Consider the following 22287-nt stretch of genomic DNA (forward strand, 5'->3'; position numbering starts at 1 on the left):
CGGGGCCAAAGGGTACATAGAATCCAAGCCTGCAGGCTGGGGGAGGCTCTTAGTGGGGGGCACAGCACAGCAAAGGCAAGGAGGTCAGGACCTGCAGAGGCTGCAGAGGGAGCTCCCGGCTGTGTGACCCAGGCCACTCTCCTATTCCCCTAGCCGGGGCCCCCCACATTGCCCACCTCACGGAGCCCCTTGTGGAAGCCACCATCACAGTGTATGCCACCATCACCTCTCAGCTGCTGCCCACTCCAGCCAAGTCCCACTACACCTTCAACCTGAGGGACCTCTCCAAGGTCTTCCAAGGCATGCTCATGGCTGACCCGGCCAAGGTCGAGGTGAGGACCGGGCAGGCACCCTCCCCAGTGCCTACACTGTCTTGCCATCCTCCCCAGCCCCATGGAGTCCAGGGCTTCCTGCTCAAACAGGTCCTGAGTGGGGCCTCCTGGCACACGGGGGTGCCAGGCCTTCCAGAGCTCAGCCTTGGTACACCTGAGCCCAGTCTTGTGGGTTAAACCCATGTCGGGAGTGCTGAGTGAGATGGGGGTTGCACACGGGAGCCAAGGCAAGGTGACGGAGAAGGGAGGCTTCCGGTGGGCCTGCACATGAGAACATGTGAGGCACAGGGAGCAGAGTGTCCTCTGGGAACCCAGAACACTCAGGTGGAAGGAGGAGGAAGTGTAGCAGGGAACCAGGTGTCAGGGGCACTGGTAGAGGTGGGACCAGGTGCTAGGCGCAGTGGGCAGACCAGCATGGAGCTTACATTTATCCTGAGGGTGTAATGGGGAGCCTTGGGGGCAGGCGGGAGACAGATCTGCACTTTGGAATGAGACTGAGCAGTCAGTGTGTGTGGGGCCCACAGCTGAAGAGATGGGGTGAGCAGGACAGAAGCTGGCCCTCGCCTTATAACCACCCCTGTAGCCAATCAAGTCTACAGAAAAGACTGGGGGCTTCCACAGGGGGGTCCTGCCCCCCAGGGAGGTGCGGGGAAGCTGGGACAGAGGCGGCAGCAGAGATGGAGAGAGGGGCCAGGTTCAGAGGAGGTTTGTGGGTCATGTCAGTGTGGCCTGCTGAGTGGTTAGATTTGGGGTGTTGGGAAGGTGTTAGGAGCATCAAGCATCCCTCCTAGGCTTGGGGTGAGGGGAGCACAGGGTCTAAAAGATGGAAGTGATGACTTTGAGATGCTTGCGACCAGCTAGCAGAGCCGGATGCCCACAGGGCACTTGGCCAGCTGGACTTGGAGCTGGGAATGAGGAGGCCCAGGTGGCACTGTGCCATCCATCCTATCCTCAGCTGGCCAGCAGTTGCACCTGCCAGCAGCCCCCGCACACGGTGGCTGGGGCATGGTGGGAGAGCCACGCCCACCCTCCCATGCCTGCTGCTTTGCGAGATGGCTGAGGGCCCGGGGACCAAGGACAGGCACCGATGCTGGGGCTACCGCAGGACAAAGTGCAGCTGCTGCGACTGTGGTATCACGAGGACTGCCGCGTGTTCCGCGACCGACTGGTGAATGAGGAGGACCGCAGATGGTTTGACCAGCTCCTCAAGCGCTGCATGGAGCAGTGGGAGGTGACCTTCAACCAGGTCTGCCCCTTCCAGCCCATCCTTTATGGGGACTTCATGTCACCAGGCTCCGATGTCAAGTCCTACGAACTCATCACCAGCGAGAGTAAGGTGAGGGGCCCAGGTAGGCGCCCTACCCCTGGTGAATTCCTCTTCAATCTGCCCCCTGGGGCCCAGGCCCCTGCAGTCACCACTAACACACCGCCACACTACACCCAGAGGGCCAGGACGTGGGGTAAGAAGGCCAGCTCCAGGAGACTCCTGGCATACTCGTGCTCTTTCTGGGTACCAGTTTCTTCGCCTGTCTCTGACGACCAGCCTGTGGTCCAGCTGAGACAGGCTCTAGACACAGGGGCAGTCATCCCTCCACAGGGGGCCAAGGGAGGGGCCTGGGGCCACGGGTCTCAGTCAGGACCCCAGGGAGGCAGGGAAGAGGACTGACTTGGTGGCCCGAGAGCTGCATGGCTGAAGCAGGCCTCCTGACAGTTTCTCTCCACATGCATCCTCTCCTAGTTACCAGAGCTCCCGCCAGGGACCCAGGGCCAGCATAGCTGGTGAGCTCCAAAAGGAGCAAGCAGGGCTCTGACCTGACTCTCAGGCCTCCATGTGTCCCTGGGTCAGGCCTCGTGCAGGTGGACCTGGCTTCTTAAGGCCCAGTGTCCCCCCAATGCACAGGAGGAGCAGGGTATGCCATGGCGGGCAAGCTCCCCATCAGGGGAGGGAGGTACACGATGTTCTGATCAGCCGAGCCCATGGCTGGAGTTGCCCCAAAAGTGGCAGCAAGCAGGTTCCCACAAGGGACTGCCCCAAGCCATGACTAGATTGGACTGGTTGAGATTCCAAAGAAAGAAGCACTACACGCCATGGTAATCAGTCCTGAGCATTATTAGGGGAATCATACAGGGGAGAGCAGAGATGTTCTCGTAGCTCAGTATGTCTGTGATGAGGAGGTCATATGAGTTATGGCATTCACATGCGGGCTGAAGGAATTTGGGTGGGCTAGGGGCCAGCTTCTACGTGTCTGACAACATGATTGATCCCTCAGTGGGGCGTGTGTGTGTGTGTGTGTGTGTGTGACTGGGTCTTGCTCTGTCGCCCAGGCTGGAGGGCAGTGGCATGAACTTGACTCACTGCAGCCTCCACCTCATGCGTTCTATCAATCGTCCCACCTCAGCCTCCCCAGCAGCTGGGACCACAGGCACATGCCACCATGCCCAGCTAATTTTTATATTTTTTTGGTAGAGCTAGAGTTTCTCCATGTAGCCCAGGCTGGTCTTGAACTCCTGTACTCCAGTGATCCTCACACCTTGGCTTCCCAAGTGCTGGGATTACAGGATTACTCGAAAGAGCCACTGCTCTAGGCCAGTCCCTCAGTGTTTTGAGCAACAACCTAAGCAAGTTTATCAGTGTCTGGGAATGTTCAGCTTGGGCTCAAGCCTACAGGAGAAACATGCAGCTGGCCGGGTCACAGAGCAGTCAAGGCACCCTGTGCTTCTCGGTCAGGACAGAAAAGAAGGTGGTAGGGTCAGGGAGGGGGAGTCAGGAGACCCTACAGTAAGAGAGACCTCACCTTCCCCACCCCTGCCTTGGTGCTCAGATGACACAGGTGATCGAGGAGTACATGGAGGACTACAACCAGATCAACACGGCCAAGCTGAAGCTGGTCCTCTTCATGGATGCCATGAGCCACATCTGCCGCATCAGCCGTACCCTGCGCCAGGCGCTGGGCAATGCACTCCTGTTGGGCGTGGGTGGCAGTGGCCGCAGCTCCCTCACACGCCTCGCCTCGCACATGTGAGGACCTCTGGGGCGTGCTGGGCAGTGGGTGGCTGGGGCTGGCTGGTCAGTTAGACCCATGCTTTTGCACAGTGGTGGAGGCAAGCCTGAAGCAGGCCTGGGCAGCCCACAAGCTTCTAGAAAGACTGGTAGCAGGACCTAGGCTCCAAGGAGAGGCAGCAGCAGTGCCCTGAAGTACCATGGGGAGGGAAGTGTACTGCGAGCATCTCAGAGGGATTACTAGGGGAAGGGGCCAAGGCCACTCTCAGAATCAGAGCTGGAAGGATGGAAGGTAAGGGTGTTAGGACTGAAGGAACAGCTTGGGCAAAGGTCTGGAGGCAAAAGAATAGGCTCAGGACCTACAGGGTCTGCAGGTCTGCCCAGGTGGGAGCAGGACTCCAGGTGATTGGGATAGGGTGTGTCTACCTGCCACCCTTCAGCGCCTGGCCCCAAGCCCCTGGCGTGCTTCAACCCAAACTTCTGCCTCTAGGGCCGAATATGAGTGCTTCCAGATTGAACTATCCAAGAACTACGGCATGTCTGAATGGCGAGAGGATGTCAAGAAGGTCCTGCTCAAGGCGGGCCTGCAGAACCTACCCATCACCTTCCTGTTCTCAGACACCCAGGTGCCACCGCTACAGCAGAGGGCAGGGCTCCAGGGGGACTGGACACAGCCCCATCTGAGCGTAGCACCCCGGAAGGTGGTCAGTCCTTCACGCCCAGCTCACTGTCAGTCAGGGCAGATCTCAGGGGGACCACCAGGACCAGATAGGGCCACAGATGGGCAGGTTGAGAGCACAAAGCCAAACCCAACCTCTCAGAGCTAAGATGGAGCATAGATCATCACTCATTCCCCAAGGGTAAAGAAGGCCCTGGTAGCATAGCACCCCACTCATTGGCCAATGGTGTCCCACCTCAAGGACCACAGGACTTGTCCCCAAAGTGCTGGGGATCCATGGCTTCCCTGCTCCCTCTGGGGCTCCCTAGGCATGAGGCTTCTCCCTAGACCTCTGAGAGGTTGCCTGGGGTCACAAGACAGAACAGGCTTCAACCTGGCTGGTGGTCCAGGGTTGGGCCAAGGGGCCCAGCCTGAAGCCCCTGAATATGCCCCACCCTGGACCAAAGGCCCCTCTGCTCCCAGCCCTGTCCCAACCTCAGAGCTCCCTTCGAGACAGTCACTGTGTGAGGCAGGAAAGGAAGGATGCCCTCTAACACAAGCCAGGCTCAGGCTGGATGAGATGGGCAAGGACCTCTTTCTGCCCATGGCCATGATTTCCTCCTGTGAGTAAACTGAGGCATGGAGAGGGGCGAAGAGGAAGATGCCAAATCCCCCACTGAGGACCCAGGGTCCTGCCACAGCCCATTGGTTTTCAGAGCTTCTGCATGGGGGCGAGTCCCCACTGGATGCAAGTCCTAGACTATGGCTACAGGCTAGTCTCTGATGAGGTCACTTGTGTGAGCCCTGACTTCTCTGAGCCATAGTGGCACAGTCTGTCAAATGGAGCTGTTGTGAAGGTTCAATGAGACTGTGGTCACGGAGTCCAACATGCAGGGGCTTAGCTCCCCAACCCTTCACCCCTCCCCAGATCAAGAACGAATCCTTCCTGGAGGACATCAACAACGTCCTGAATTCTGGTGACATTCCCAACCTCTATAATGCGGATGAACAGGACCAGATCGTCAGTGCCATGCGGCCCTATATCCAAGAGCAGGGCCTGCAGCCCACCAAGGCCAACCTCATGGCTGCCTACACTGGGCGCGTGCGCAGCAACATCCACATGGTGCTGTGCATGAGGTACAGTCAGGGGTCGCCGAGCTGTGCCGGGGCAGCGGAGGCGGGTGTGTGCAGGGGCTGGCCCCAGAGACACTGTATGCCTATGCACTGGGGCCCGAGATGAGGAGACGTGGCCTGTGCCTGGCCATCATACCATCAGGCCCAGGCTGCTGTGCTGCTGTGTCCTGGCTGCCATGCCACAGGGCTGTGTAAAGGCCCTAGATCCTGGGCTCATGGGGGCGCTAGTCAGTGTCTCTGGACCTCATTTGGATTCCCGGCTTCCCAGCCCTATTGGAGAGGTCTTCCGAGCTCGTCTGAGGCAGTTTCCTTCCCTGGTCAACTGCTGTACCATCGACTGGTTTAATGAGTGGCCGGCAGAGGCCCTGAAGTCTGTGGCCACCATGTTCCTCAATGAGATCCCAGAACTAGAATCCTCCAATGAAGAAATCCAAGGACTGGTGGGTGTCTTGGTGAAGCTCAAGCCCTTGGGGAGAACTGTCTGGTTTGGGGCATGGGCTCAGGGTGACCAAGGTCTGGGTAAGAGTCCCAGGCTCACCACCAAGGGTAAGCTTTTGGTCAGGCAGTGTTGCCTGTCTAAGCCTCAGTTTCCTCATTTGTCAATGGGCAGTGCCATAGGTCATCACAGTGACTAGGGTGCTGGGCACACAGCTGCACGGGTACTGTTTCCCTTATTCCCTGGGGGCCTCATGACGCTTTCTTCCAAGAACTCCAGAGACCACAGGTGGGGGTGTAGATTTGCCTGGTCCAATCTGAGACAGTGACAGTCCCAACATTTCCTTACCCAGCTGTGCTGAGGCCTTGGGCCCTCTCTCCCCCGAGATCCAGCCTCTGAAGCAGAAATACCTCAGGCCTCTCAGAGAGAGAGGCAGGGCATGGGGCTGTGACAAGAACACTGGGCCAGGAGCTGGGAGAGAGCTGGGTCCAAGTTCAAAGCCAACCCTGCCCTTGACAGCTGTGTGAACTTGAACTAACCCCTGGACTTCCCTGGGCCTGGGGTTTTTCACCTGCACAAAAGATGACCTCGACCTGGAAGTCGTAAGGCTCACAGAGTGAGTCTGCGAGACATGGAGGTTCCTGCCGTGGCCCCCTCCTCGGCCCAGGCTGCAGTGGCTGTGGGCACCCAGTCCCTGTCTTTGCTGGGGCCTCCACCAGGCCGGAACCTGTGGTCTCCCTCCCCCAGATCCAGGTCTGTGTGTACATCCACCAGTCAGTGTCCAAGAAGTGCACTGAGTACCTGGCAGAGCTGGCCCGTCACAACTATGTGACCCCCAAGAGCTACTTGGAGCTGCTTCATATTTTCTCCATCCTCATTGGGCAGAAGAAACTGGAGCTGAAAACTGCCAAGAACCGCATGAAGAGTGGCCTCGACAAGGTGGGTCCCAAGCAAGACCCTGTGGATGAGGCCAGCTGCCTGCGGACTGGTCACTCACACAGCCCTGACGCCAGGTGATACCACGCTCAGCCTTTCAAACCGCAGCCCACAATGTTGAAGTGGGTGGCTTCCTTCCTTGTCAAAAGAATAAAAGTTTCCAGTCAAGGGCCAGACCAAAGCAGGGCACCCCACAGATTCTTGGGGGACTGACACCCTTCCTCTGGGGTCGGCTGGGCAACCTGGGGGCCACAGAAGCTGCTGGCCACAGCCTCTCTCTCATGAATGAGGGCGGCCCAGCAGGCCCAGTGCGCTCTCTGTGCCCTGCCACACCTGTTTTTCTCTCTGTGCCCCAACCCCCAGCTGCTGCGCACTTCTGAGGACATAGCCAAGATGCAGGAGGAGCTGGAGATTATGCACCCCCTGCTGGAGGAGGCTGCCAAGGACACCATGCTCACCATGGAGCAGATCAAGGTTGGGGTACTCCCGGGCCCCTCCCTGACGCCCGACTCTGTCTGAGGAAGCTCGGCACCCCCACACAGGCGCAGGCTTGCTGGCTGCCTGGCCACTGCAAGTTGTCTGGCCTCCGAGTGCCCCAGCTTCCTCAGTCAGTAGCCATTTGTTAGTCATGGAATGTCTGCCCAGGAGCTCTTCTACACCAGGCACTGCACTGGGCAGGGGGTCAGCGAGAAGCAAGGCAGAGGAATCCAAATGATGCCAATAACCACAGCCCAGATTCTGCCCAGCACAGGGCCCCGCGTTGAAGGGCCTGATCCCCACGGCAGACTTTGCAGTTTATATATTCCTCGTGACAGCTTTCTGGCAGGAATAGTCAAGTGTCCTGCTCTGCAAAGTCAGTGCACTGCAAAATTTCCCAGCAGATAGAAAGAAGCTGGAGGAAAGGCAGGAGGAGGGTCTTTGTCTTTCATGAAGGTGCCTTAGGGGGCCCTGCCTGTGGGGCATTTATATCCAAACTTGTAAGTCCCCAAGCCACATGCCAGGCGCATGGTGAGCACTCAGGAAGTGAAAGGGGCTTCTGGTATTCCCAGACCTCTCTGGCCTGTCACAGTTAGTGGGCCTCTGGAGGACAGGGCACCCCAGCGCTCATTTCCTTCCATCTGGGGAGACAGATTCAGAAGAGAAAAGGGAGGGAGGAGGACACGCCTGTGTCTCCCATCCCCAGGTGGATACGGCCATCGCCGAGGAGACTCGGAATTCAGTGCAGGCAGAGGAGATCAAAGCCAACGAGAAGGCCAAGAAGGCACAAGCTATTGCTGATGACGCCCAGAAGGACCTGGATGAGGCGTTGCCAGCCCTGGACGCGGCACTGGCCAGCCTGCGCAACCTCAACAAGAACGATGTAACTGAGGTGAGCAGCAGGGCATCTCCTGGCATTCCCTCTCATATGCCGGTCCTCAGGCCCTCCCTCTGCACATCCCCTGGGACCCAGCTGCCTGCCCCACCCTCCTCACTCCAGTCCCCAGGGCCTAGGTAGGAGCATGGGTACCTGGGTGGGGGAGCAGGAGGAACTGAGGGCTGAGGCCAACCTCTGTGGATCTCTGGGTGTGCATGTGTCCTGTGGTAGTAGGGACTTGGTTGGTAGGGCCAACCTTTCTGGCAGGTTCCCTGTCCAGGGGTGCCCACTGAGTGTGGGTCTTCCCCACATGATGGCTGGTCCTGCAGGTACGTGCCATGCAGCGGCCACCCCCGGGCGTGAAGCTAGTAATAGAAGCTGTGTGTATCATGAAAGGCATCAAGCCCAAGAAAGTGCCTGGAGAGAAACCAGGCACCAAGGTGGACGACTACTGGGAGCCCGGCAAGGGGCTGCTGCAGGACCCGGGCCGCTTCCTCGAGAGCCTGTTCAAGTTTGACAAGGTGAGCATGCTGCACCCTGCCCAGGCGGCGAGTGAGGACAGAGCCCACCAGCAGGACAGTGAAGCTGGAGAGGAGTCTGCCCCCAACAACAGCATCTGCATGTGCAGGGCTCTCTGTCCCATCTCTCTCTGTCCATCTCCCCACCACCGTCACCACACAAGGCCCCAAGGGCCATGCAGATGGCTGGAACCAGAGCCTGGCCCCAAGGCGTTCTCAGTCTGGTAGGTGACAGACCCACCCACAGAAGAGTATTGAGGAAATTGGGACCTGGACAGGCTCCTGTGCCCCATAGGATGTCACCCATGGTCATTCCAAGGCTCCACAGCCTGCAGATTGTCTTTCATGCCCTCTCATCCCAGCAACCCCCAGGCCTTGGCCAAGACCTTTGCCATCTGCCCAGTCATCCCCTCTCTCCCTCAGCCTCAGCACTTGGGGCTCAGCCATCCAGTCTCTGGGTTTCTCTGTCCATCTGGGGCCATCAGTATTCTTGGGCATGTGCTCTCTCAGGGGCTGTGCCATGGCTAGGTAGCCTGGAGCTCATAGTCCCTTTGAGGGGGGGCTCCTCTATAGCCCAGAAATTAGCTAGGGGACAGCTGCCTGTCCCACACAGGCCACCATCCACTGTGTGTCAGTATCAGGCCCTGGGCACACCCCACACCCATTTCAGTAGCATCTGGACCCCTTATGGGCTACTCCATCTCTCCTTCTCTCCCATCAGACAGGAAACTAGAGGCCCCACAGGCCCAATCAAATCCCTCTGAGAGAAGCACCCAAGCCAAGAGTGCTCAAGCCAGTGCTTAGGCTCCCCTGGGCCCAAGCTCTGAACTTTGGGAACTCATGAGCAATGCAAATACCTGGGCCTATTATGAACTACAGGGCTGGACTCTCCCTGGGTGGGACAAGAGCCCCAGGGCATAAGGTAGGCTCTTGAGGTTGAACATGAGCCTGGTTGGGCATCAGAACCACTCACTCATCTCAATACCTGCTGATGGTCTTGCTTTCAGGAAGTAGCTCTTGCCTTTAAATGAGCTTTTTTAATTTTTTTTTTTTTGAAACAATGTCTTGCTCTGTCCCCCAGGCTGGAGTACAGTGGTGCGATCTCAGCTCACTGCAACCTCCACTTCCCAGGTTCAAATGATTCTCCTGCCTCAGCCTCTCGAGTAGTTGGGACTACAGGTGCATGCCACCACGCCCAGCTAATTCTTTATATTTTGAGCAGAGATGGGGTTTCACCATGTTAGCTAGGAAGGTCTCTATCTCCTGACCTCGTGATCCGCCCACCTCGGCCTCCCAAAGTGCTGGGATTACAGGCGTGAGCTACCACGCCCGGCCTCAAATGAGCTTTTAAGTGGAGCCTTCTGTATTATGAAATCTTGAAGCTGCCACAGTGTCCCAAGACCTCCCTAATAATATTATCTAAAATCCTGGGAACCGAAGTTTCCTTTCTGGCCAGGCTTTCTGGGCTATGTTGTTCCTTCAGGAGAAATAATCTATACTGAGGCCTGCACAGGGCATAAAAGCCAGGGTGTCCCTCAGCAGGCCCCACCCGTGGCAGAGCCCCTCCCCTGTCACCCTTGAGAAGCAGCCTCTTGAGGCCCAGGCTTCCCACTTCAGGACAACATTGGGGACGCGGTGATCAAAGCCATCCAGCCGTACATTGATAATGAAGAGTTCCAGCCAGCCGCCATTGCCAAGGTGTCCAAGGCTTGCACCTCCATCTGCCAGTGGGTGCGCGCCATGCACAAGTACCACTTCGTGGCCAAAGCCGTGGAGCCCAAGCGGGTGAGGGCTGAGTGGAGCTGGTGGGGGTGGGGGTGGGGGTGGGGGTGGGCTCCCCTCCCGGCGGTACTCAGTGAGCTAGCCGTGTCCTCCACCCTGCAGCAAGCCCTGCGGGAGGCCCAGGAAGACCTGGAAGTGACGCAGCGGATCCTGGATGAGGCAAAGCAGCGCCTTTGTGAGGTGGAGGATGGCATCGCCACAATGCAGGCCAAGTACCGGGAATGCATTGCCAAGAAGGAGGAGCTGGAGCTGAAGTGTGAGCAGTGTGGGCAGCGGCTGGGCCGCGCTGGCAAGGTGCGAACCCTCCTCCCGCAAGGGCTTCAGCTGTGCCTGGCCCAGACAGGGGCCAGAAGGGACCAGGGTGTCGGGAGGGGGTCCTGGGGTGGCTGTCCATACCCCTTCCCTGGCAACCCCAGGTGTTACAGTGGGCAGGGCCAGTCCCAGGCTCCCAGCCCAGCCTCCCAGAGCCCATCCCACGTGGCTGCCCCTCCAGCTCATCAACGGGCTGTCGGATGAGAAGGTGCGCTGGCAGGAGACGGTGGAGAACCTACAGTACATGCTCAACAACATCTCCGGCGATGTCCTGGTAGCTGCTGGCTTTGTGGCCTACCTGGGCCCCTTCACGGTAAGGAGTCCCCACCTCTGTCTCTAAACAGCCTCGCCTTCCCAAAGATGCCCTTCTTCCTTGAGGCCTCGCCTCCATGACAGGCAGCCTACGGGTGACTCTTCCCTCACTCAGCCATTCAACAAGCACTTCTCAGGGACCTTCTTTGGGCCAGGCGCTGTAGACCTGGGGATACAGCAGTGTACAAAACAGCCAGAAAAGCCATCTAGTGGGAACATAGAAGAGCTCACATTTCTACACTTGCTGCATGCGAGGCACCGTTCTAAACACGCCATCTGTGTCCCATTTAATCCACATAGCCGCCATTATAGGCGGGCATCGTTAGCATTGCTTGTTTCACAGATGAAGGCTGTTTGTGGAGGCCAAGGAAATCACCCAAAGTGGGATTAAAATGCAGGTGTCTGGCTCCATGTCTGACTCAGATCTCTGCAACTGCCCAGCACTGCGGTGTAGTGGGAGTTGGGAGGTCTCTGTGGGTGTTGTGGTGGGATGGTCCTGAGTCCGGCATCTCCCCAGGGCCAGTACCGCACGGTGCTCTACGACAGCTGGGTCAAGCAGCTCAAGAGCCACAATGTCCCGCACACCTCCGAGCCCACGCTAATCGGGACGCTGGGAAACCCTGTGAAGATCCGCTCATGGCAGGTGCCCACCCCAGGGACAAGAGTGCCCAGGCAGGGCCTATGGCATGGTCCAGGCAGAGCCAAAAGCCTTCTGCTTCCCTCCTACCCTGCTTTCTGGGGCCTGGCTCGGAGCTGCCTCTGCCGAGCCCTGCTGGACCCAGCAAGCGGGTGGTGGGTAGGAGAGGAAGAGAAAGCTGGGCTGAGTGTGGCACAGACGTTAGCTAAATGTGGGGAGAGGGATTAGGGGTACTTTCAAGAGCGTGGGGTGGAGGTTGAGAAGCAGTGTCCAGAGTGAGGGTTTAGAAGGGTTGTCTGGCCGGATGCAGTAGCTCACACCTATAATCCCAGCACTTTGAGAGGCCTTAGCAGGTGGATTGCTTAAGCCCAGAAGTTCAACGCTAGCTTGGGCAACTTAGCAAAACCCCATCTCTACTAAAAATTTAAAAATTAGCCAGGCATGGCAGTGCATGCCTGTAGTCCCAGCTACTTGGGAGGCAGAGGTGGGAGGACCACCTGAATACAGGAGGTAGAGGCTGCAGTTAGCCAAAATCATGCCATTGCCAGAAAAAGAAAAGTAAGGTTTTCTAAAGGAAGAATCTGAGCAAGACTCCAAAGGGCAAGGAGAGTTGGTAAAGAGAGAATGAAGAGGCTGTAGGCAGAGGCCAGGTGTGGGCAGAGGCCAGGATGGTCAGCGAGGTATGGGCTCCATGAAGACGGTCTCACCAAGTGAGCGCTCGGTAGGCAAGAGGACAGAAAGGTGAAAGAGGACTTTTCTGTCTGCGGGTTTCTTTTTTTCATCTGGGGCCATCAGTGTCCTTGGGTGTGTACTGTCTCAGGGGCTGTGCCATGGTTAGGTAGCCAGCTCAGGAGCAGGGAGAGGCAGGAGTCCTGGGGGTGAGGCCTTGCCCACATTGTCACCTGCCCCCAGCCTCCAAGGGGATGCAGTAAGAAGAGGAAAGTCCATAGCCAAAGCACAAGGCCAGGAGAGGCCGACGCCCCCAGTGACCATCCTTGCAAGAAAGCCTTGCGTCTCCACAGATTGCTGGCCTCCCCAACGACACACTGTCAGTGGAGAACGGGGTCATCAACCAGTTCTCCCAGCGCTGGACTCACTTCATTGACCCTCAGAGCCAGGCCAACAAGTGGATCAAGAACATGGTGAGCCCACCCACCAGGCACCACCACCCCACGCCAGCCAGGCATAGCAGGGGCAGTGGTGAGCGGTAGAGCCTCAGGCTGGCTCTCAGTCCCTACAGCCCTCCCTTTCCCCATTACCTTGCAGGAGAAGGACAATGGGCTGGATGTGTTCAAGCTGAGTGACCGTGACTTTCTGCGCAGCATGGAGAATGCCATCCGCTTTGGCAAGCCATGTCTCCTGGAGAACGTGGGCGAGGAGCTGGACCCGGCCCTGGAGCCCGTGCTGCTGAAGCAGGTGGGTCTGCAGTGGTGACAGTAGGGTGGCTGTAGGCCTGGTCAGGGCAGTGCCCTTCCCCTGCCCCACTGGTGATGCTCAGTCCACAGCACCCACTGGTCCCACCTGCCACAGACATATAAGCAGCAGGGAAACACGGTGCTGAAGCTGGGGGACACGGTGATCCCCTACCATGAGGACTTCAGGATGTACATCACCACCAAGCTGCCCAACCCACACTACACACCCGAGATCTCCACCAAACTCACCCTCATCAACTTCACCCTGTCGCCCAGGTAAGCCCCTGCCTCTGGGGACCCCCACACATCAGCTCTGCCTGCCAAGCTGTCCCTCTCCCAGCCCTAGGCTGGGACTCAGTGGGGCTTTCCCCCACTCAAAGTCTTTGCCAGTTTCCCCCCCAGGCACTCACATTCCAAGTCTTTCTAGCCCCTCCACTAGCTCCTCCTACCTGCCACTGTTTCCACCTAAGAACCTTCATCCCACCTCATCCAGATCCCTGGTCAGGGTCCCCAGCCTCCGTGTCTAGTACTAGCCTCACCTCCTCCAGGGACGCCTTCTCTCCTGCTGAGCCCTTGCCGGGCTCTGTGCCCTCATCCTCAGAGCTGCCCCAGAACCCTAAGGTGAGCACACTCTGGCTCCCTGAACCCAAGTGTCCTGCTTCCTATCCTTGCTGTCACGAGTCCAGGCACTGTGGTTTTTGCTGGCCTTCCATAAACAGACCACAGCCCACAGGCCTGCTTTGTGCGAAGGCCTCCATTTCAGTGGTCAGTGTAAACTTCTCCACAAAGCAGGGGATGAAAACATCCTGTCTCTGTGTATCACCCACAGCCCCCTCCTGCCAAGGAGGTATTGTCCGGAGACCCCAGCAGCTCACATATTCAGCTTGTCAGCCCCTTCTAGGATTCCAGGCTGCCACCCAAGGGCTCACTGAGAACTGGTGTCTTCGAAGGCAGGCTCTGCACTAGCCCTGCAGCCTGAGATGGAGGCTAGGCCTCCTAGGCCAACACTGGCAAGGATGCTGGGCTCTTGGAGCTGCAGAAGCACAGGTGGATAGGTGAGCAAGTTCACGGCTGGTCCTCCAGGGCCCACCAGGTATTATAGACTTGTTGTCCCCTGCCCCCGACAGTGGCCTAGAGGACCAGCTACTGGGCCAGGTAGTGGCAGAGGAGCGACCTGACCTGGAGGAGGCCAAGAACCAGCTGATTATCAGTAATGCCAAGATGCGCCACGAGCTGAAGGACATTGAGGACCAGATCCTGTACCGGCTCAGTTCCTCCGAGGGCAACCCTGTAGATGACGTGGAACTCATCAAGGTTCTGGAAGCCTCTAAGATGAAGGCCGCTGAGATCCAGGTCAGCACTGTCTGCCCACCCACCTGCCCTGGGCCTGCCCTGGGCCTGCCCCGGGCCTGCAACCACCTCTCCCTGCCTGCCCCCCAAGCCCCCTGCCTTCTGCTCTTTGACTCCTCCCCGACCCACGGCACCCACAGGCCAAGGTCAGGATTGCAGAGCAGACGGAGAAGGACATTGACCTGACCCGCATGGAGTACATACCTGTGGCCGTCCGTACCCAGATCCTCTTTTTCTGTGTGTCTGACCTGGCCAACGTGGACCCCATGTACCAGTACTCCCTCGAGTGGTTTCTCAACATCTTCCTCTCGGGCATCGCCAACTCAGAGAGAGCAGGTAGCGCCAGGACGCCAGGCTGCTACCCTGCACAGAGATGACCCATGTGGACACATTTCCACTGTGGGGCACACACAAACTCAACTGTGTTCACTGGCATGCCCTCTCCTATTAGACTCACAATACATAAGAACGCACACAGCACTCCCTACCCTCCTCCCCGCCCCTTCACTGGGAACACCAAGTGCCCCAAAGGGAGACCCAGGCTGCCCCTAGGCTGCTCGGGAGACTGTCTAGGCTGGGCTGGACTCCGGGGCTCTTCCTTCCTCTCACCTCTCCGCACGCCATCACTTCTCCACTCACAGACAACCTGAAGAAGCGCATCTCCAACATCAACCGCTACTTGACCTACAGCCTCTACAGCAACGTCTGTCGCAGCCTTTTTGAGAAGCATAAGCTGATGTTTGCCTTCCTGCTGTGTGTTCGCATCATGATGAACGAGGGCAAAATCAACCAGGTGCTGGCAGAGACGCCCAGGACAGACATCCTGAGGGGTGGCCCTGTGCAGGGCCTGAGAACAGGGCGGAAGGAAAGAGAAAGCCAGGCATGAGGGCACCGCAAGAGCAAAGGGGCAGAGGAAACAATTCCTTGATTAAAAACAGCTAGGGCCGGGTGTGGTGGCTCCCACCTGTAATCCCAGCACTTTGGGAGGCCGAGGCGAGCAGATCACGAGGTCAGGAGATCGAGACCATCCTGGCCAACATGGTGAAACCCCATCTCTACTGAAAACACAAAAACATTAGTTGGGCGTGGTGGCACACGTGACTGTAGTCCCAGCTACTCAGGAGACTGAGGCAGGAAAATTGCTTAAACCCAGGAGTTGGAAATTGCAGTGAGCCAAGATCATGCCACTGCGATACAGCCTGGGCAACAGTGCAAGACTCCGTCTCAAAAAAAAAAAAAAAAAAAAAGCCAGGGCCAGGCAAAGTGACTCAACCTGTAATCCCAGCACTTTGGGAGGCCAAGGCGGGTGGATCACTTGAGGCCAGGAGTTCAAAACCACCCTGGTCTCTACTAAAAATACAAAACTTAGCTGGGTGTGGTGGTGCATGCCTATAATCCTAGCTACTCAGGAGGCTGAGGCAGGAAAATCACTTTAACCCAGAAGATGGAGGTTGCAGTGAGTGAGATGGCGCCACTGCACTCCAGTCTGAAAGACAGAGTGAGACTCTGTCTCTAAATAAATAAATAAAACAGCCAGAAGACCCTGGGTTAATTGTGGTCCAACCAATGGCTCGAGGCCCAAGAAGGCCAATGCTGTGAGCACAGGCCTTCTCAATCCTTTAGTGTGCTGGTGAGCATGAAGACTGTCCCCAGGGACAGACTGCCCTGAGCCTGCCACACCTGCTTGGCTCACACTCTTAGGAAGCCCCACGCATTTTGTGGTGCACTGGAAAGCCCTGCTGAGACAGTGAGAGTGACAGCCACAACTGCCGGAGCCCTAGACGGTGCCTGGCACAGGGCTCTGGCCTGGGAAGCAGTCAGCCTTCTGATTCTTTCTACTCTCAGATGAGAAGGCAGACACTCAGAGAAGTCAAATCTCTTGCTCTAAGGTCACACAGCCAGGAAAGGCAGGGTGGGAATACTAACCCAGACCTGTTCAACTACCACCCCCAAGGGAGACTCAGTTTCTCCAGGTGAGGGGAGTATGAGAGGCACTACTGGGTGGGGGTGCCCAGAGGAGGAGGAGCTGGCCAGGGCCTGGGCACCAGCCTCCTCTTGTCTCCTGGCAGAGTGAGTGGCGCTACCTCCTGTCCGGGGGCTCCATCCAGATTGTGACTGAGAATCCAGCACCCGACTGGCTGTCAGACCGGGCCTGGCGAGACATCCTAGCACTCTCGAACCTGGCAACCTTTTCTTCCTTCTCTTCCGACTTTGTGAAGCACCTCTCAGAATTCCGAGTCATCTTCGACAGCCTTGAGCCCCACCGGTTAGCTGGGCCCCAGAATATGGCAGGATGAGCACAACAAGGGGAAGAGCCCCTAGGAAATGGCTTGTCTGGGAGCCTTCTCTAAGGAGCCATCCAGGGCTTCCCTGGGGCTGTGGACACATCTCCTATGTGCCTCCAGTGTCACATCCCTGGGATAGCCCACTCTCCCCTGCCCAGCTGGCAGAATCCCTAGGGTCACCAACCTCCTTCCAACAGACTGGCTCTCAGTGAGGTATGGACCACTGTTGCAGGGAGCCTTTGCCTGGCATCTGGGACCAGTACCTAGATCAGTTCCAGAAGCTCCTAGTCCTCCGATGCCTGCGTGGGGACAAGGTTACCAATGCCATGCAGGACTTTGTGGCCACCAACCTGGAGCCACGCTTCATTGAGCCCCAGGCAAGTGCTGGCACCCTGGCAGGACTGGCACCTTGGGGTCGTCCCCGTCCCGGGTCCCAGAGCCCTGGCTGCACCTGAATAGACTACTTTGCAGCCTTGGCCAGGTCAGGACCTCTCCTTGCTCCCTAAAGGCTCTGAGAGGTTCTAGCCCCCACCAGAAAGCCCATCAGGGACCACTCTGAGAACCTCAGATCTGCCTCCCTTGCCCTGATCTCTCTGCAGCCCCAGGTGGTCTCAGCATCTCTCCCTGCCCTTGCAGACAGCCAACCTGTCAGTGGTGTTCAAAGACTCCAACTCCACCACACCCCTCATCTTTGTGCTGTCACCTGGCACAGACCCTGCTGCTGACCTCTACAAGTTTGCTGATGAAATGAAGTTCTCCAAAAAGCTCTCTGCCATCTCCCTGGGCCAGGGACAGGTGAGGGCTAGGCAGGGAGGAAGGGAGTGGGCTGGGGTTGGGCCAGCTGGCCCCATTGCTCAGTGTTCCTGCTCCTGCAGGGCCCTCGGGCGGAAGCCATGATGCGTAGCTCCATAGAGAGGGGCAAGTGGGTCTTCTTCCAGAACTGCCACCTGGCACCAAGTTGGATGCCAGCCCTGGAACACCTCATCGAGCACATCAACCCAGATAAGGTGTGCTGCCCTGCCCATCACAGACCCACTGAGGCCTCCTCTGCATCCATCAGGATCTAATGAGCCAGAAATTAAGAGAATCATGCAAACTACTCCGCCCAGCCTCCAGCATGTAGCAAGTGCTTAGCAACTGACATGTGCCACACATTGACTGGATTAATCCTCTCAATCCACCCCCTACCCCCAGTTACTGGTACAAGTGGTGATGCGACTTGCCCAGGGCCACCTAGCACAGACCAGTGACCTGAGACTTGCCAAAGCCCAATTCTTTTTTCTTTTTTTTTTTTTGAGATTGCCAGGCTAGAGTGCAGTGGCGCGATCTCAGCTCACTGCAACCTCTGCCTCCCGGGTTCAAGCAATTCTCCTGCCTCAGCTTCCCCAGAAGCTGGGACTACAGGCGCACACCACCACGCTCAGCTAATTTTTGTATTTTTAGTAGAGACAGGGTTTCATCATGTTGACCAAGATAGTCTTGATCAAGAGATCAACTTCATGATCCATCCACCCACTTTGGCCTACCAAAGTTCGGGAATTACAGGCGTAAGCCACTGCGCCTGGCCTGCTAAAGCCCAGTTCTTAACCAGTTGTCTGTGCAGCCTCAGCTGGCCCACCTCAGGGCTGCAGTCAGGCTGAAGGTCGGCCCAGGGTCCGTGGGCAGGAGGGAGCCTGGTGTCGTGGTGGCCACCAGGTATGGGTCTCAATGCTCATGGGGAGCTGTGGCCGCTAGGTGCACAGGGACTTCCGCCTCTGGCTCACCAGCCTGCCCAGCAACAAGTTCCCAGTGTCCATCCTGCAGAACGGCTCCAAGATGACCATTGAGCCGCCACGCGGTGTTAAGGCCAACCTGCTGAAGTCCTACAGCAGCCTCAGTGAAGACTTCCTCAACTCCTGCCACAAGGTGAGGCATACTCGGTGCAGGCCTGCCCGACCTGGCCCCTGGCCCCGCTCCTCACCTCCCCTGCCTCCCACCTCCCACAGGTGACAGAGTTCAAGTCTCTGCTGCTGTCTCTGAGCTTGTTCCATGGGAACGCCCTGGAGCGCCGTAAGTTTGGGCCCCTAGGCTTCAACATCCCCTATGAGTTCACAGATGGAGACCTGCGCATCTGCATCAGCCAGCTCAAGATGTTCCTGGATGAATATGATGTCATCCCCTACAAGGTGGGCCTGGGGCAGACTGGGGCCTGGGGACTGGGCACTTAATGGGAGCCCTCACCCACCCACCCCGTAGGTCCTCAAGTACACGGCAGGGGAGATCAATTACGGGGGCCGTGTCACTGACGACTGGGACCGGCGCTGCATCATGAACATCCTGGAGGACTTCTACAACCCCGATGTGCTCTCCCCTGAGCACAGCTACAGTGCCTCGGGCATCTACCACCAGATCCCACCCACCAATGACCTGCACGTGAGTCCAGCCCAAAGGGCTGCACAGGAAGGGCCTGCCAGGCTGGGGTTCTGGGTGAGAAAAGACGCAGCCTCCACCCTCCATCAGCTTTCTTTTCATTGATCAATCCATCCCACAAAGACAGCCTTGGCAAGGGAGTCAGTCCCTGCCCGCTGGGGCTCGCTTCTGTGGGTGAATACCTGGTCAGCCACTCCCTAGGTGGAATTACTCAGTGAGGGTTTGGGGCAGCTCCTCCAAGATGGTAACCAGGCCCAGACTCTGCAGTCAGGGAGGGCTGCCACAAAAATGATGCTCCTCCTAAGATGTGTGGGGAGAAGCCATGAGCTGGGGCTGGGTTGCGTGGGTCATCAGTGTAAAGGGCCTGCACCAGGAGGGAGCCTGATGGGTTTGGGCCACTGAATAGAGGGGCAGGGGATGGGTGGCGGTAACAAGGGGGAGTCCCAAGAGCAGGGACATGCATAAGGATTATAAGCAGGGGTGACGAGTGAGGGATGTGACAAGTGGGGATGTGCTCCATTGGAGGGTGACTCTCAAGGCTGGGGTGGAGCAAGCCAGGGGCTTCCATTTTGGCCTCCTCCCTCCTAGGGCTACCTCTCCTACATCAAGAGCCTGCCACTCAATGATATGCCTGAGATCTTTGGCCTGCATGACAATGCCAACATCACCTTTGCCCAGAATGAGACGTTTGCCCTGCTGGGTGCCATCATCCAGCTGCAACCCAAATCGTCTTCTGCAGGCAGCCAGGGCCGGGAGGAGGTGGGTGGTGTCAGAGGAAGGGGCCTAAGGGCTGGATGGGCTAGGCTCCACCATCCTGCCCACTCCCCTGTGGAACGAGCTCTGTGCATGTGGAATCCCACAGGGGATAATGGGGGCCTGTCTTGACCCCCAGTGTTCCTTTGCCCTTGCAGATAGTGGAGGACATCGCCCAAAACATTCTGCTCAAGGTGCCTGAGCCTATCAACTTGCAATTGGTGATGGCCAAATACCCAGTGCTGTATGAGGAATCAATGAACACAGTGCTAGTACAAGAGGTCATTAGGTAATCACCCTGCCATACACCTGCCCCAAGTCAGCGGCCACTGGACTGTAGAGAAATGACACCAGGAGTTACTATTGACCAGGTGCCACTTATTATTCCCATTTTATAGATGAGTAAACTGAGGCCCCCAAACTGTTCAGTAAGCTGTCCAAGTCCAACTTCACACATTTGCTAAGGGCCAGAGCTGGGATTGTACCCAGTCCACCTGACACAGCTCTCTGCTCTTAGCCTCTATATTCTGCCAATGTTTTTCAGTCTGTGGCCTTGAACTGGGGAGCATAGCCACTGTCACACGATCCCAGCCCATTGCCTGTTCCCTTGCCACTGGCCTCATAGGTACAATAGGCTGCTGCAGGTGATCACACAGACACTGCAAGACCTGCTCAAGGCACTCAAGGGGCTGGTGGTGATGTCCTCACAGCTGGAACTGATGGCTGCCAGCCTGTACAACAATACTGTGCCTGAGCTCTGGAGTGCCAAGGCCTACCCATCACTCAAGCCTCTGTCCTCGTGGGTCATGGACCTGCTGCAACGCCTGGACTTTCTGCAGGCCTGGATTGAAGGTGGCATCCCAGCCATCTTCTGGATCAGTGGCTTCTTCTTCCCTCAGGCTTTCTTGACAGGCACTCTGCAGAATTTTGCCCGCAAATTTGTCATCTCCATCGACACCATCTCCTTTGATTTCAAGGTCTGGGCACAGTCAGGCCCAGGTCAGGTGACCGGCTAGGGTACACCCCAGGCAGAAAAGAGGCCATAGTTGGTGGGCAGTTGGGGAATCCCTAAGCCAGGGCCTGGGAAGACCCAGGCCAGAGGAGGCCATGAGTCCCAGGAACGGGTCTGGGCTGGGTCCATCAAAATCCACAGGGGCAGGGCACAGACCACAGGCCCCGGGCTAAAGTGGTAGGTACATGATGAGCAGGCAGGCAGCATTAGGCAATACTCAGCTCTCAGAAGGGAGATGTGTCTCCTGATCAAAATCCTAACCCAGATTCTGGGTATTGGTATGTATGTGGGGCGTGTCTGTGTCTACCCACAGGTAATGTCTGAGGCATCATCGCAGTTAACACAAAGACCCCAAATAGGGTGCTATATCCATGGACTCTTCCTGGAAGGTGCCCGCTGGGATCCAGAGGCCTTCCAGCTGGCCGAGTCTCAGCCCAAGGAGCTGTACACAGAGATGGCCATTATCTGGCTCCTGCCAACACCCAACCGCAAGGCCCAAGACCAGGACTTTTACCTGTGCCCCATCTACAAGACACTGACTCGTGCTGGTATGAGGCCTGGGGTGGGAGCCTACACTACAGGTGGGGACCCAGGACTAACCCAACCCAGCCCAGCCCAAGCCAGTCAGACTGACCCAGGTTAGCTGAACAAGGAATGAATATAGAGATCTGGGCCAGGCCAGCAAGCTGCAAGCAGATTAATGCCCAAGGCCTGCCATCCAGCTGTGGGGAGCACCCTGAGCTCCTATCCTTCAGCAGGCCTACCTTGGGTCCTAGAAGTCTACAAGCCCTGGCCTGTCACTGAGAGTTCAAAGGGTAACTGAGGCCCAGAACAGGAACTTGTCTGGGCTGGGTCCATCAGAGAATGAAAAGTAGCATCAACTTTGCCATCTCTATCTTCAGTTCTTCAGTCCCTAATACAGTAACCCTGGGTAGGCTTGAACCCTGGCCAGACCAGCTCATCCGGCAGGCTTCCTCTTGGGTCAGGGCCTCCCTCCCTGTCCTCAGCTTAGTCTGCCCACTACCCTGCCCCTACACCATCCCTGCTCTAGTAGTAATGGGGCATGACCTAACCTGTCCCCCTCCTTGCCCATTCCAGGAACACTATCAACCACAGGCCACTCCACCAACTATGTCATTGCTGTGGAGATCCCCACCCATCAGCCCCAGCGACACTGGATAAAACGTGGTGTGGCCCTCATCTGTGCCCTGGACTACTAGACTCAGACAGAAGGGTTCGGGCCATTAAAGCTGAATTTTCTAAACAGTCCAGCTGTGCCTTAGCTGCTTGCATGAGGGCCCCTCTGGACTCACTGCCAGTGGGGTGGTGAGGGGCTACAGCAGCCTCAGCAGACGATGCAGTCAGCAGGGGAGAGCAGGACAGAGGTGGCAGCATTGACCTGCTTTGCCTATACAAACACAAGGAAGAGACGCCCAGCACCCTCCCAGGGAGAACACACCAGGCAAGATTAGAGGCAGCGCTGCCTCTTTGACTGGGAGTCCCAGCCCCTCTCCAGGTTGCAAAGCCAGATTTGAAAGCCCTCTCCCTAGAAAGCATACCCTGTCCACAGCCCACCAGAAGCCCCTCCTTAGCTCAGGTTCTAAATCCTATGTCTAGGGTCCCAAGGATCTCTGGCCCAAGACAGCTGGAC

The 22287-nt window shown here is 57.4% G+C and overlaps 1 protein-coding gene across 4 annotated transcripts in view; it reads left to right on the top strand.

The window, feature by feature from the left end:
• DNAH1 (dynein axonemal heavy chain 1) overlaps positions 1-21907 on the top strand; it is an 81872-nt gene extending 59965 nt beyond the window's left edge. For 2 of the 4 annotated variants that reach the window (XM_032290092.1, XM_032290094.1), the window contains 32 exons: positions 154-332; positions 1438-1668; positions 3155-3351; positions 3824-3959; positions 4920-5128; positions 5394-5565; positions 6309-6500; positions 6861-6971; positions 7681-7866; positions 8181-8372; positions 9987-10154; positions 10254-10445; positions 10645-10776; positions 11293-11418; positions 12435-12554; positions 12679-12828; positions 12943-13103; positions 13955-14180; positions 14318-14513; positions 14819-14970; positions 16247-16443; positions 16695-16839; positions 17099-17257; positions 17338-17469; positions 18197-18367; positions 18448-18627; positions 18698-18874; positions 19460-19630; positions 19783-19913; positions 20250-20601; positions 20950-21184; positions 21735-21907. In XM_032290092.1, coding sequence (XP_032145983.1) covers positions 154-332; positions 1438-1668; positions 3155-3351; positions 3824-3959; positions 4920-5128; positions 5394-5565; positions 6309-6500; positions 6861-6971; positions 7681-7866; positions 8181-8372; positions 9987-10154; positions 10254-10445; positions 10645-10776; positions 11293-11418; positions 12435-12554; positions 12679-12828; positions 12943-13103; positions 13955-14180; positions 14318-14513; positions 14819-14970; positions 16247-16443; positions 16695-16839; positions 17099-17257; positions 17338-17469; positions 18197-18367; positions 18448-18627; positions 18698-18874; positions 19460-19630; positions 19783-19913; positions 20250-20601; positions 20950-21184; positions 21735-21856 — 5600 coding nt within the window. In that variant the 3' untranslated portion in view covers positions 21857-21907. Of the gene's footprint in view, positions 1-153; positions 333-1437; positions 1669-3154; positions 3352-3823; positions 3960-4919; positions 5129-5393; positions 5566-6308; positions 6501-6860; positions 6972-7680; positions 7867-8180; positions 8373-9986; positions 10155-10253; positions 10446-10644; positions 10777-11292; positions 11419-12434; positions 12555-12678; positions 12829-12942; positions 13104-13954; positions 14181-14317; positions 14514-14818; positions 14971-16246; positions 16444-16694; positions 16840-17098; positions 17258-17337; positions 17470-18196; positions 18368-18447; positions 18628-18697; positions 18875-19459; positions 19631-19782; positions 19914-20249; positions 20602-20949; positions 21185-21734 lie in introns of those variants that run through there. The other 2 variants (XM_032290093.1, XR_004272438.1) reach the window with 2 other exon arrangements.
• The last annotated feature ends 380 nt before the right edge of the window (positions 21908-22287 follow it).

The sequence above is a fragment of the Sapajus apella genome, unplaced genomic scaffold (genome assembly GCF_009761245.1).
Source record: "Sapajus apella isolate SASKATOON/1434 unplaced genomic scaffold, GSC_monkey_1.0 scaffold23, whole genome shotgun sequence".
NCBI classification, from domain to species: Eukaryota; Metazoa; Chordata; class Mammalia; order Primates; family Cebidae; genus Sapajus; species Sapajus apella.